Genomic DNA, 14,538 nt, shown 5'->3' with positions numbered 1-14,538 from the left:
ATATTATGCAAACTGCAGGAACACCCACTTGAAAGAGAAAATATTTATATATGTGAATTCTAACATAGTGGGCTAAGAATTTATACATAGAAATGAGGCTCTTACTAGGAATTGGATCCCAGTATGCGGGAATATTAGCTTGATCGTAAAGAATTTTCACTGATTTCTTTCCCTAAACATAGGTTCTCAGCAGTTTAATAAGTAAATATTTCAGTAATTTCGCAAAGATTGGTTTTGAAGCATGGCTCAAAGAGTAAATAATTTTGTTAGAATGTGTTAAAAGGTTGGCTTTTTTAAAAGCTTGACATTTAGAGGACTGGGTCAGACAGGGCAAACTCCCTGTCTTTTTGCAAAGGTATGGAGTTGGAAATGAACTTGGAAATCAGGCTCCTGGGACCATGATTTGCATTTGATAGTTCAGCTTTGTCTGTGCTTTTGGATTTATTTAGAATGTTTTAACTGCTTTATTAGAATGTTGCCCCTTTTTCCCTTTGATTTGGGACATTCATACGTTCCCTGAATTTGAAACTGGTTGTTTTTATACCTTGGGAACAAAATTACTTTTGATGGGAACACATCTCTGAATTTTATATGCAAGTTAACAAATAACAATTTATCATACATTTAAAAATATTTACATTTAACCTTTTCCCACAACTTTCCATGTACAAACTAATTCTCTGATTAGACTCCCTGATCATAATATTTAGCAAATACTAATTGGTTGATAATGGGAACATATCAGAAAGAGACATGAAGCAGGAACTAATAAAGGAGATCAGGGCCCAGGCACACTGGATGCCCACATATACGCTGTCTGAGTTTTACAGAAAATACGATAGCGTGCATTCAAATCCCCATTTGTCACAGCGGCCACATGGCAGGAGTGCTTACGTGTAAAATTTTTCGGCACGAAGGGTGGGGATTGCTCAAAATTACGATTGCCTCAAAAGATGAAAATATATCCTAATGAGAAAGGGAAGAAAATTCCCGTTTTCAAAGAGTAAAACTTATGCTCGTTATTTTCCCTCTGAGGAGGATGTCTAAAGCACGCTTGTCTTTCTCTTTAACAGATAATTCTGAAATAATCAGCAGAAACGGAATGGAATGCCAAGAATCTGCATTGAGAATAACTAAACATTGTTACTGTACATACTATCCTGTTTCCTCCTCAATAGAATTGCCACAAACTGCATGCTAAATAAAGAATTAGTTCTTCCGGACAGACCACAACTGTAAGAAGCTAGTGCTGCTACATCATATATGAGTATTAAATATGGTATGCTTAGTATATTCCAACCTAAGATAGTTAACTACCTGAGACCAGCTGTGACGTTTAAAGACATAAAGGATAAAGTTTACTTTTCAAGGGTTTCTAAACATAGTTTCTGTCCTAGGAATATTGTCTTATCTCCATAACCATAGCTGATGCAGGAAAGTCCAACCAATGTACTCATTTCAATTGAGACTCTTTCCAAGTTAGCAATAAACAGTTCGCATTAGTTAAGAAATCTGTTCCAAGGGCAGGTTCGATTCAAACGCCAATTACTGTCATTTCATTTGCCCACTGGATCAAAGAGTGTGGTTCGCTTCTTCACACCACGAATGCTGCAGCAAAGGTGAGAAGTGAAGTAAAACTCACACCTGTCCCACAGGTCTAAAATTTGAGTGGAAATTCAAGCACAAGTACGGGGGACACATCAGAGTGTGGTATTTGGTTTGCCTGGAGATGCCGCATTGAATCGTGTGATTCTAGAATAACATTAACTAGATTGAAAAAGAAACTTTGCACGGTATGAGCTTCATACCCCACCAAACAAAGTCTTGAAGGTATTATTTTACAAGTATATTTTTAAAGTTGTTTTATAAGAGAGACTTTGTAGAAGTGCCTAGATTTTGCCAGACTTCATCCAGCTTGACAAGAACGAGAGGCCCATGCCAACAGTCTAATCTAAGGGGTTAGTTTTTCCAACTCACCATCCGGTTGCCTATTACAGAATAACTTCTAAACTAAAAACCTAGTCAAACAACGAAGCTGTAGGTGAGGAGATCTGTATAATATTCTAATTTAAGTAAGTTTGAGTTTAGTCACTGAAAATTTGACTGTGACTTTAATCTAAATTACTATGTAAACAAAAAGTAGATAGTTTCACTTTTTAAAAACTCCATTACTGTTTTGCATTTCAAAAGTTGGATTAAAGGGTTGTAACTGACTACAGCATGGAAAAAAAAATAGTTCTTTTAATTCTTTCACCTTAAAGCATATTTTATGTCTCAAAAGTATAAAAAACTTTAATACAAGTACATACATATTATATATACACATACATATATATACTATATATGAATGAAACATATTTTAATGTTGTTTACTTTTTTAAATACTTGGTTGATCTTCAAGGTAATAGCGATACAATTACATTTTGTTCAGAAAGTTTGTTTTAAAGTTTATTTTAAACACTATCGTACCAAATATTTCATATTTCACATTTTATATGTTGCACATAGCGTATACAGTACCTACATAGTTTTTAAATTATTGTTTAAAAAACAAAACAGCTGTTATAAATGAATATTCTGTGTAATTGTTTAAAACATCCATTTTCTTTGTGAACATATTAGCGATTGAAGTATTTTGACTTTTGAGATTGAATGTAAAATATTTTAAATTTTGGCATCACCGCCTGTTCTGAAAACTAGCTGCACCAACCATATCATTTTTTGTTGGAGAAAAAAAAAGAGATCCGCCATTTTAATTCATGTCGGTCGACGTCTAATGACCATCTTATCTTGTAGATTTGATAACCCCATCGAAAGAAAATCACATTCTTAAGTGTGATCTTACGTAGTGCTTGTATTGTGGCATTTGTTTTAATTTGTGGGAAAGTATTGTATCTAACTTGTATTTCTTTGGTAGCTTCATCTTTATGTATTATCGATATTTGTAATTTTCTCAACTATAACAATGTAGTTACGCTACAACTTGCCTAAAACATTCAAACTTGTTTTCGTCTTTTCTTTTCTCTTTCTTTGTTATTTCACTTAAACTCATTGAGAACCTAGTACATAACGAAAAGGTGAATTACAGGAATCACTGAAATATTTTTGTAGACTAATTGTTGTCACGTTGTCTTTCTTTTGTTTCATGATTTTGATTTTTAAAATTATTAGCACACAGCTATTTTCAGCCCTTTAATAATGGAGCATCAAAAACATCACCTGTATCCCCAAACAGATATAGAAGACTGTATTTTTACTATGATATCCATTTTCCAGAATTGTGATTATAATATGCAAAGAGTCATAAATATGCCATTTACAATAAGGAGGAGGCAAGGCAAATGCATAGATGTACAAATATATGTACAACAGATTTTGCTTTTTATTTATTTATAATGTAATTTTATAGAATAATTCTGGGATTTGAGAGGATCTAAAACTATTTTTCTGTATAAATATTATTTGCCAAAAGTTTGTTTATATTCAGAAGTCTGACTATGATGAATAAATCTTAAATGCTTTGTTTAATTACAAAAATAAAATCACCAATATCCAAGACATGAAGATAGCAGTTCAACAAATACTGTAGTTAAGAGATGAACTCGCCACTTGTATGGGAACTACATTTCACTCTTGGTTTTCAGGAATATAACAGCACTTCACAGAAATATTCCTTCAGCCATACCACTGGTAACATTTCTACTAAATCTTTCTGTAACACTTAAAGAATTCCCTCATTCATTACCTTACAGTGTAAACAGGAGTCTAATTTGTATCAACTCTATGTTTTGGTTGTAATATTCAGTTCACTCACCCAATGTACAACCAATGAAATAAAAGAAGCATTTAAAAGGATTTCTAGTCTTTCTCCTTTCTGTGTTGAGACAGATGGATCATGAGCCGCATGAAACAGTCTTCACAGTCGCGGAGAAAACCTTTGGTGACTTCAAACGAAGGCGAGCCCTGGTCTTCAAGTGGGAGATTGACGGGTTTTGCTTTTTTGGTTTTGGCTTTCTAACAATAAGAAAAGCAACTTAAAGGGATCATTTTGGAAGTTCTGAAATTAGAAATAAAGGTAAACCCCGCCACTTGGCCCTCCTCCTTGGGATTTGGCCCAATAACGAAGAGAACTTTAGTAACCAAATGGGAACAATATGTCCGTTTCATTAAGGCAAGAAAGTGTCCACTAACCCACAGGACAGGCTCCTGGCAAGAGCATGAGCCTTCTGGCAAGAGGACATAGCTTACAGCTGTGGCTGCCGAGAGACGCAGAATGGGGAGGCCTGTTCCCTGCAGATATCACGGCCAGGTGCGCTAAGGAGACAAGAGCTGAGCGTGACACCTGAGGGCAGCTGTTTGGGTCTCCCCCAACGAGGTGGTGCGCACCTTCTTGCCTTTCTCCTTCCTCAGCCCTTTGGGCCTCACGGTATTTCTCAAGGAGGGTGGCATTAGCTGTTGGGTTGGAACAGTCCTTGTCTCGCAGAGATTGGCAGAAATCACCTCCTCTACAGGCCCAGACAGGAATGGGGGTCACGGGGGTTGGGGGGCAAGAAGGTTTTGTCCAGGGCAGATCTAAAGCTTCAGCCTTCTGAGTGGTTATGATACCCCTTACAAGGAAGAGTAAGAAACGAACATTCAACAGATCAGGCAGATGCAAAATAAAGGCACTTATATTTTTTAACTGTGCCATCAGGATTCACACCTTTGCAGGGGTTTGAAAAACTGGCCGCCTGTGTGGACCAGCAGTGTTTTTATTGTAACGCAGAAGAAAAGCTGCTGTCATATCAGATACTCGTGACAAGAAAACATTCTCTGTTAATAGTTGAGTTCAAGGTATCAACTTGGGGAAACAAGTTGTTATCTTGAGGGAAAGATCTAAGACAAACTGTCCTTAAAATTTTCACACCTAGTTTTAGGAAGTGTCGTTTCAATCAGTAGACTGACTTTTCATGGTACCACGTCAAAATCAAAAGTGAAACTTAAACCCGAGAGAGTAAAACTAGTTCACCCCTTCAGCATAGAAAATAGTTACATATAAAATATCATTATTCTACAATTACTTGCCAAGAGAGAAGGGTTATTTAAACCCAGAAATATACTCTTTCATTATTAATCGAGATCTTTCACAACCCTTCAAAAGATTTTAGGGACAGCCAGGCAAACCAAAATACAGTTCAGTGTTCTAGTATTTGCAGGGACTAAATACTGGTGTGCTAGAGAATGATGGCTTCTTCCCCAAAACATCCTAGTGCATCTGAAATACTAGGCTGTTATTGCCTTTGGACTGCTCTATCTCCACAGAAATGACAGAGTCGCTATGACTAAGTACGATTAATACAAAATGAAACATTAATAATGAATTCCTTACTCTTGGTCGGGGAGGTGGAGAGCAGGAAGGGGGGGATGTGGTGGAATTGACCTAACTTCTGCACCAAATCCTAAGCTAAACGGTCTCTGTAGGTTTTTAACAAGCCCATCCTGTGTCATTGAAGAGAATTACTAATCACTGAGAAGTAAATTCTAACTACTACAAAGATTCCGACTCAAGGCGTACAGAGATTCTGCTGCGAGCACTGGCCTCATTCTGGATCAGCACTGCCTTTCAGGGTCTGCCTGTGGGGTGACTCGAGCTACAGCTTGGCCAAAAACCTTGGCCTGGCTCATTCCAACTGCACGTGACCTCACTGTCTCCCTCTCATGTGGCTGTTATGTAAAACAACAGCCCACCCGTTCTAGGTGTCCCTTTAGCCACCACCCAAAGTAAATGTCGTCCTTGCTACTTGGCTTGTATTTTAATCCAACCCTTCAGATAGCCCCTCCAAATTTGGTGAAAACCCATCAATCTGTTTTCATGATAAGATACGGCCAGACACTAACTTTGTTTGGTTCATATACACTTGACATAATCCTTAGCATCACCAGGGAGCTATTATACCCATCAAGTAGACAAGAAATCAAGGCTCATAAGAATTATGTAACTCTTCCAAGATGACTTAGAACAGCAGAACTCTGATAACCCTGGCTTGTCTTACTTCTATGGTCAGGTTGACTTGAACTGTCTTTCTGGCATCCTCCAGGTCAGAATTTCAGAAAAGAATTCAGAGTAAAGCATCCATCCAGGTTTAAGGTGAAGCTGTAATAAGAATCCTTTACTGGGTTATGGAAGCAGGTTTTCTTCCCTATCACAAGAATATGATGTATGAAATATTTTGAAGCTATGGCTCCAAAGTCCTCTTCTAGATTTGGGATGGAGCCTAATTCTTTGTATGAGGACCAGAGGGGACTGGAAGGAGTCCTATGTTAATCATCTCTCCAGTGTTACCGGTTTTTGTTTTGTTGTTATTGTTTTACCAGGTTTCTCTATGGTTCTCTTGGAATCAAAAATAATGAAAGCCATTGTGATTTTCTCAATAAGGACAAGCCATCAAGTCATGATGAAGCAGCCCCTGGAAAGAATGGATTTCTGGATAAAGATCCCACATGGGTCCCAGAAGCCCTAAAATCCAACTGTGTCCAGAGAGCCCGCCATGTTAGATTTTGGTAGTGTTCCTTTCTCTGATAACTTTACCAGGGTTTTCCCAGGACTCTGGCTTGTAGAAGCACAGGAAGATATTTATTTATCAGTCTTCATGCATAAACTCAAATGGTCCAAGTTAGGGAAGTCTAACTCTTCCTTTGCTCGAGAAGCCCTCCTTCACACAAGGGGCGACCCCACAGAAGCACCGAAGCAAAACAGGAGCCAAGAGCCCTAACGGCGAGGGGCTCTCGGCACCTGAGCTGCAGCTTCCAGTAGGTTCTGCAGTGCAGAGCTGCAAAGCCACTCAGATAAAAACCTGGGGTTTCCAACAGGGAGAAGTGTACGTACCAAGTAGCACAACAGCTTAAGAAAGACCTGCTTCCTCCGCTCTAGCTAGGTCCAAGCGAACAGACAGGAGGTACACAGAAATAACAAGCACACTACAGATTAAATTCCTGGTCAGCACGTGCTGACAGACACACGTGCACACAGTTACAGGGAGAGCAGCCTACACACGTTATTACACATAAACACAAAGTTGAGGCTTTTTCAGAAAGGGAAGATCAGGGTCCGCACTTCACAACGGTCGAATGGTCTAGCAAAGTTTCCAATCAGACTGCCCAAGTCGGACTCTCCACTTGGCTTTCTACAGCTACTAAGCTTCGGGATTTTTCATCAGGAAGCTGGGGCTGACAATAGGATCTACCTCACCAGGACGTTATAAGGATTAAATTAAAGAAGATATACTGACCACAGAACAGAGCCTGACACGTGGCAAACTCTCGGTGAGCAGGAGTTACTGTTCTTAAAATGATATTAAAATAAGCTCTTGTGTTTCCCTGTAAATATTTATGTCCCCTTTCTAACCAAACATCTCTTGGCAATGAAGAGGCACCTCTTCTGTTTCCTCAATGACAATTAATGTCAAAAGCTGACAGGCAAATTATAGGGAATTTATAATCTCAAATGATGAGCCGCATTATTTCTGTGGAAGCCTACAATTATTTCAACAAATGCTCCTTGAGCCCTGACTAAGCACGGCTAGATGCTCAAGGGACGTGAACATGAGCAAAGTCCAATCCCTACCCTCAAGAAGCTTTCCATGTAGCAGAGGAGGAAGAAAGGAGCTGGGAACAACAGGGAAAGGATAAAGCCCTCTGTGTGAGTTTCTTAGAGATACCATGACAAAGCCCCAGAGAGGGCAGCTGACGACAGAAATGTATTCCCTCACAGCTCTGGAAGCTAGCAGTCTGGAACTGAGGTGTTTGCAGCACCCTGCTCCCTCTGAGACTCTGGATAGAATCCATCTCTGTGTCTTCCTATCCTCTGCTGGTGGCCATCAGTCCTTGACATTCCTTGGCCCACAACTGATCGCTCCAATCTCGACCTCTGTCATCCCATGATCCTCTCCCTGTGACTCTGTCTTAAAGCTATCTTCCTTGTTTTGGGGGTTTTTTAAAATATTTTATTTATTTATTTATTTATTTATTTGACACAGAGAGATCACAAGTAGGCAGAGAGAGAGAGAGAGGAAGAGGAAGCAGGCTACCCGCTGAGCAGAGAGCCAGATGTGGGATTTGATCCCAGGACCCTGAGATCATGACCTGCATCAAAGGCAGAGGCTTAACCCACTGACCCACCCAGGCGCCCCTAAAGCTATATTCTTAAAAGGTTACCAGTCTTGTGGGATTAGGACCCACTCCATGACCTTGATTATATTATCAAATATTAATTATATCTTATAAAGCCCCTTTTTCCAAAAAGGTCACATTCACAGGTACTAGGGGCTGGAATGTCAATATATCATCCTGAGGAACACAATTCCATCTACAACTAATAGGAGCCTAATGAAGATTGGTTTATATAGATCTCAACGTATCAATAAACGAGTATGTGTTCCCTTTTCAATAGAGATTCTACCTACACAATGTAATGTGACCAGTCATGACCACCAGGCCTCTTTCATTTGTTTGCTTTGTTTTGTTTGCAGACTGAGGTGGTTGGACTATAAGGTCTCTAACTTCTAGATGCAATATTCTGTGATTTGGTTAGTAATGTAGCATGTTCTTGACTAGCCTCAATATTTATTTTAGTTGGTAATGTTGATTTGCAAATCTATGTCATTGTTTGTAAGTTTTTGGTGATTGGATTGGTTTTTCTTCATCCATGATGTAGGGACGGGCTCTTTCTTTCCACATGCATGAGGAATTTCGGCAGTCAAGCACAAGAAGTCGCAGCCACGCTTGGCTATTCATAGCCAAGCTAAGTGTTCTATCTGCAACAAGAACAGTGATATCAAACATTTTCTGAGCCTGTATATCGTGATAACCTCTTACCATGATTCATCTCTTTTATTCTTTACAACCTTCTATGGTTGATTCTATTATTAGCATCCCCAATTTACGGATGAGAAACCTGAGCACTGGAAAGATTAGACAACTCAACCAAAGTCCGAAGTCTGTAGTAAAATGGGCATTGAAACCAGGAAGTCTGGCTCTAGATCCACAATGCTTTACTATCCCACTACCCCCTAATGAGATCCTTGAACCTCTTTTGGGAAAACCTGGGCTCTTGTTAGAAATGTAGAATCCCAGGCCCCAGACTACTGAGGCTGCAGCTGCATTTTAACCACATCCTGGGTGATTCACAAGCACATTAAAATCTGAGAAGTGGCACTATGCTAATCAGGGCCAATGCCCCCCCACCCCCGAGGCTCTGTTGACTCTAGAAAGCAGACCAATAGAAAACAAATACCAACACCTAACCATTTTGATACCCTCTCCAATAACTACACTCAAAAGAATTGTGATTAATTGGATGCAAATGGTGGCCTCTTTGATTTGACTCCTGTCTTTTCTCCATATAATACCCACTACTTTCATTTAAAAAAAAAAAAAAAAAAAAAGGCCCAACTGTGCCTTCAGCTCAGGTCATGATATCTCAGCATCATTCCAGTCAGAAGTGGGTCCACGCCAGCTTTTGTGGGATCTGAATGTTATAAAATTGCAGGGAGAGGCATCTTTAAAAATCCAAAAAATGAATATGGAATTAAATAAGAAAATAAATATACAAAAACACATAAACAACATGCCATTTTTATAAATTAACCATTTGACACACCTCTATAAATACTTAATTTTTTTACTGTATCACTTTTTGATTATCTCCTCCTGTGACAACACTTTTGTAATACCATTTTCCATATAGAGAACAGAAAGGTAATTCAATCTTCAAGCATGGTCGGCTACATTTTCTCTTAGTATTAATGTTTTTGAATTGATATTTAACATTCAAGTTCACACACACACACAAAGCTTTTTGGACACTTACAGATTCATGCCCTACAAACACAAAGATTTTAGTTAAATTCTAGTGTTCATATTTCTGACCTAAAAAGAAGAAAAACTGGGCGCCTGGGTGGCACAGTGGGTTACGCCTCTGTCTTCAGCTCAGGTCATGATCTCAGGGTCCTGGGATCAAGTCCCATATTGGGCTCTCTGCTCAGCAGGGAGCCTGCTTCCCCCCTTCTCTCTCTGCCTGCCTCTCTGCCTACTTGTGATCTCTCTCTGTCAAATAAATACATAAAATCTTAAAAAAAAATAAATAAAAAGAAGAAAATTTATTGGGCATTTATAATTGTTTATATTTTTTTTGTCCTGAGAGATAAGCATCAATAAAGACCAAATCCCCTGCTTAGAATTTTATGCATCTGATGTCTAGAGCACTTGTCCGTGAACTATATACATATACAGGATTTCATATACAGCATTTATACAAGATTTCAGATCATGTTTTCTCTTCATTACCCATCACCCACTTACTTCAAGACCTGGGGGCTATAGAGTACGCACTCACTGCAAGGCAAACCTCTGGTTCTGAACTTTCATGTCTTTATACTAGGTCAGGTGGTACTGATACCGAGATGGTGAGGAGCAACAGAGCCATGTACAGAAATGGCTATGGACCCATATATTTATATTTCACAAAACCCAAGGTAGATGTATCCCTGCTCAAAGTCCTCAGAGCCAGATCCTAAAACTGACTACAGCCACTCCAAAGCCACCCCTCAAAAGGGAGTGTGACAGAAGGGAAGTTAATGTGGAAAGAGACCACGGTCCTCAACCATTGAAAGTTGTCTAGAACCAAGATAAATGTACTGCTAGGGTTCCTCGCAGGTCCTTGAAAGGACTCATGCAAATAAGATGTCCTAAGGCTTAAGCTTCATTAATTTCATTGTTTATCTGCCTCTATGCTCTACTTAAAAACCAAAACAAAGGGTGCCTGTTTAGCTCAGCAGGTTAAGCATGTGCCTTCAGCTCAGGTCATGATATCAGGGTTCTAAGATCAAGCCTGGTGTAGGGCTTTCTGCTCAGTGGGGAGTCTGCTTCTCTCTCTCTCTTCCCATCCCCATGCTTGTTTTCTCTCTCTATCTCTCTCTCCTTTTCTCAAATAAATAAAATCTTTAAAAACAACCTCCAATATTCAATGGTTTTCCACTGCTGTTATGATGAAAGAAAAAAATCAAAGATGACACAACTAATGGAAAGATATTCCATGCTCACAGATTAGAAGGACCAATATTGTTAAAATGTCCATACTACCCAAAGCAATCTATAGATTTAATGCAATCCTTATAAAAGTACCAATGACATTTTTCACAGAACTAGAAAGAATAATCCTAAAATTTGTATTGAACCAGAAAAGACCCCAGAGATCCAAAACAATCTCGAGAAAGAAAAACAAAGCTAGAAGTGTCACAATCCCAGATTTCGAGATGTACTACAAAGATGTAATAAAACAATATGGTACTGGCACAAAACTAGATACACAGACCAATTGAACAGAACAAAGAGCCCAGAAATATGGTCACATGAATGGTCATACTTATATGGTCAATTAATCTACAACAGTGGAGGCAAGAATATACAATGGAAAAAAGACAATTTAGTCAACAAATGGTGCTAGGAAAACTGAACAGCTACATGCAAAAGAATGAAACTGGACCACTTCCTTACACCATACACGAAAATAAGCTCAAAATGTATTAAAGACCTAAATGTGAAACTGAAACCATAAAACTCCTAGAAAAAAAATATAGGCAGTAATTTCCTTGACATTAGCCACAGAAATATTTTTCTAGATATGTCTCCTTAAGTAAGACAAACAAAAACAAAATTGAACTATTGGGACTACACCAAAATAAAAAGCTTCTGCACAGCAAAGGAAACCATCAACAAAACAAGAAGGCAACCTACTCAATGGGAGAAGATATTTGCAAATGATATCTCCAATAAGGGGTGAATATCCAAAATAGATAAAGAACTTATGTAACACAACACCAAAGAAATAAATAATCCAATTAAAAATGGGCAGAGGACCCAAATAGATATTTTTCCAAAGATGACATACAGATGGCCAACAGATGCATGAAAAGATGCTCAGCTTCTCTAATAATCAAACAGAAACCACAGGGAGATATCACCTTAAAATTGTCAGAATGGCTACAATCAAAAACACAAGAAATAAGTGTTAGTGATGATGTGGAGAAAAAAGAACCCTTGTGCACTATTGGTAGGAATGCAAATTGGGGTCACCACTGTGAAAAACAGTATGGAGATTCCTCAAAAAATTAAAAATGGAGATACCATATGATCCAGTAATTCCACTACTGAGTGTTTACCCATAGAAAACAAAAACACAAATTTGAGAAGGTACATGCCCCCATATATTTATTGCAACATTATTTACAACAGTTAAGATATGGAAACAGCCTTAATGTCTAGACCTAGATGGCTAAAGATGTGGCATCTATAATGGAATATTACTCAACCATAAAAAAGAATGAAATCTTGCCATTTACAACATGAACAGAGCTAGAGTATAATGCCAAGTGAAATAAATCAGCCTGAGAAAGACAAATATCATATGATTTCACTCATATGTGGAACTTAAGAAACCAAACAAAGAAGAAAGACAAACAAAAAAATAGACTTAAAAAAATGTTTTATTTATTTGACACAGAGATAGAGAGTATAAGCAGGCAAAGCAGCAGGCAGAAGGAGAGGGAGAAGCAGGCTCTCAGCTGAGTGGGGAGCCCAATGCAGGGCTTGATCCCAGGACCCTGAGATCATGACCTGAGCCTAGGCAGCCACTTAATGGACTGAGCCACCCAGGCATCCCCCCAAAACAGACTCTTAAATAGAGAGAACAAACTAGAAGTTGCCAGAGGAAAAGTGGTGGGGGGGGTGTGAATAAAGAGGATTAAGACCACACTTACCTTGATGAGTACTGGGCATGCACAGAATTATTGAATCTTTATATCATATATCTGAAACTAATGTAATATTATATGTATGTAATGTAACATTATATGATAATTATGCTTCAGTTTTAAAAGGTGGGGGAGAAAAATAGAAACCAAAACAGAACAAGATTCAATATTCAATGGTTTTCCCATTGGAGAACTGCCCTTATGATAAAATCCAAACCCTTTACCATGGCCAACAATATCTCCAACCTCATCCAATGTCATATTCCACTGTGCTAATCCTTGTCCAATCTCTCAGACCTCTCTTCTGTTTCTCAAAAACACAGAGTCCTTTCTGCTTCCTGAATTCCTGTTCCTTTGCCTGAAACGTTCAGTCTCCTCCCTTGGGCATGGCAGCATCATTGACCAACTGGAATTTCATTGGTTACTGATAGCCGCCTTGTCCAATGTCTCCTCCTTCAGCCGGCATAGCCTTTGTCCAGTGATTGAGAGAGGAGTATACAGGCCCAACTTTGCCCAACAGGAGGCAACACTGAAGGGTCATCTCTCACTCCCCATGGGGTGAGCTGAGGCCTTTGTTGAGACTGTCACAACCCCCTTTCTCCCCCTCCAAATCCTGCTTCCTTCCCCTCCACACGGGTTGGAATCTCTAACTCAGAGTCTGCTTCTCAGGGCATCCGAACTTTAACAGAGAGGCAAATCTACCATGGATTAATTCCATTATTCAAGCATTTGATTTCCTTTTAAACTGATGCAAGAAATATATTTAAAGTCACAATTTGATTCTTTTTGACAAAGAAGATTGTTTGCTTATAAAAAATGCCTTGCCTGAGAGAATATTAAATCAATCATAGAAGAAAAAGGAGAATGACAAGAAAGAAGTCAAAACTGAAGTATTTTTTTTATTATATATTCCAAAAACCAGCAATATATCACCTACTGTAAGGGGAAATACAGCTTTTATTAAAAAAAAAAATAAAAAAGAAAGAAACACTAGTGAAAGTCACGTTTAACTTAGTCCAAATTTTTACTCTTAGTCTTTTATATTCCTGAGTCTTATGTCAATTCTTATTTGAAAAGAAACTGGAAAAATGATGAAATTGGTTCTCACGAAAGCCAAATATCTTTGTATAAGGTTAAAGCAAAGGCTGCGTTTGGTAAGCATAATCCTGGAGTGGGATTCAGTGACAGAACACAAGAAATATAAAACTCCAGAACGCAGCCTACTCAACCCATCACAGCCCTTTCAAAGCTACCTGAAGTGATCTGTGTCATTCGCAGTGTTTGCAAGCTGAAGCAGGTCACCCTTGGGAATCAATTCAGGTGATATGTGCATGATTGATGATGAAATTCTCCATTAAGACAGCAAGGAGTAATTAAGGAAACGTATACACATAATCGATACCGAGATTATCCCAACTCCTCCAAGAGTCATCAGTATGTTTCAGATAAAAACCACATATTTGGTGGTTTTGCCCTGGCAGGTATCCTCACAGAGATCAATTAACATATTTAGGGCCCAACTAGCTAAAAACATGGAGATGGTAACTGTTATATTGGACCCACAGGAGCTGCTGGGGCACATGGAAACTGGGTCAATCTGGAAGCCCTTTGCTGAGCCTTGTTTTGGGCTGATAGAAACCACACGTCATTCTGTAGCATTAAAAGGCAGGGCTGCATTGTGACCTGGAGCATGGCCCTGGTAGACAAGCTCCTGTGTGTAGCCAAGCTCCCCACTTTCTGTCTGTGTGAC

At 38.9% G+C, this 14,538-nt stretch overlaps 1 protein-coding gene across 9 annotated transcripts in view; it reads left to right on the top strand.

The window, feature by feature from the left end:
* Positions 1-3,855, top strand: part of MBNL2 (muscleblind like splicing regulator 2) — a 157,336-nt gene extending 153,481 nt beyond the window's left edge. For 5 of the 9 annotated variants that reach the window (XM_032864137.1, XM_032864134.1, XM_032864133.1 and 2 more), the window contains one exon: positions 1,074-3,855. In XM_032864137.1, coding sequence (XP_032720028.1) covers positions 1,074-1,201 — 128 coding nt within the window. In that variant the 3' untranslated portion in view covers positions 1,202-3,855. The remainder of the gene's footprint in view (positions 1-1,073) is intronic. The other 4 variants (XM_032864138.1, XM_032864136.1, XM_032864135.1 and 1 more) reach the window with 1 other exon arrangement.
* Positions 3,856-14,538: the final 10,683 nt, after the last annotated feature.

Source organism: Lontra canadensis, unplaced genomic scaffold (genome assembly GCF_010015895.1).
Source record: "Lontra canadensis isolate GAN:19392208 unplaced genomic scaffold, GSC_riverotter_1.0 scaffold26, whole genome shotgun sequence".
NCBI classification, from domain to species: domain Eukaryota; kingdom Metazoa; phylum Chordata; class Mammalia; order Carnivora; family Mustelidae; genus Lontra; species Lontra canadensis.
This window is presented reverse-complemented; position numbering and strand designations above follow the sequence as displayed.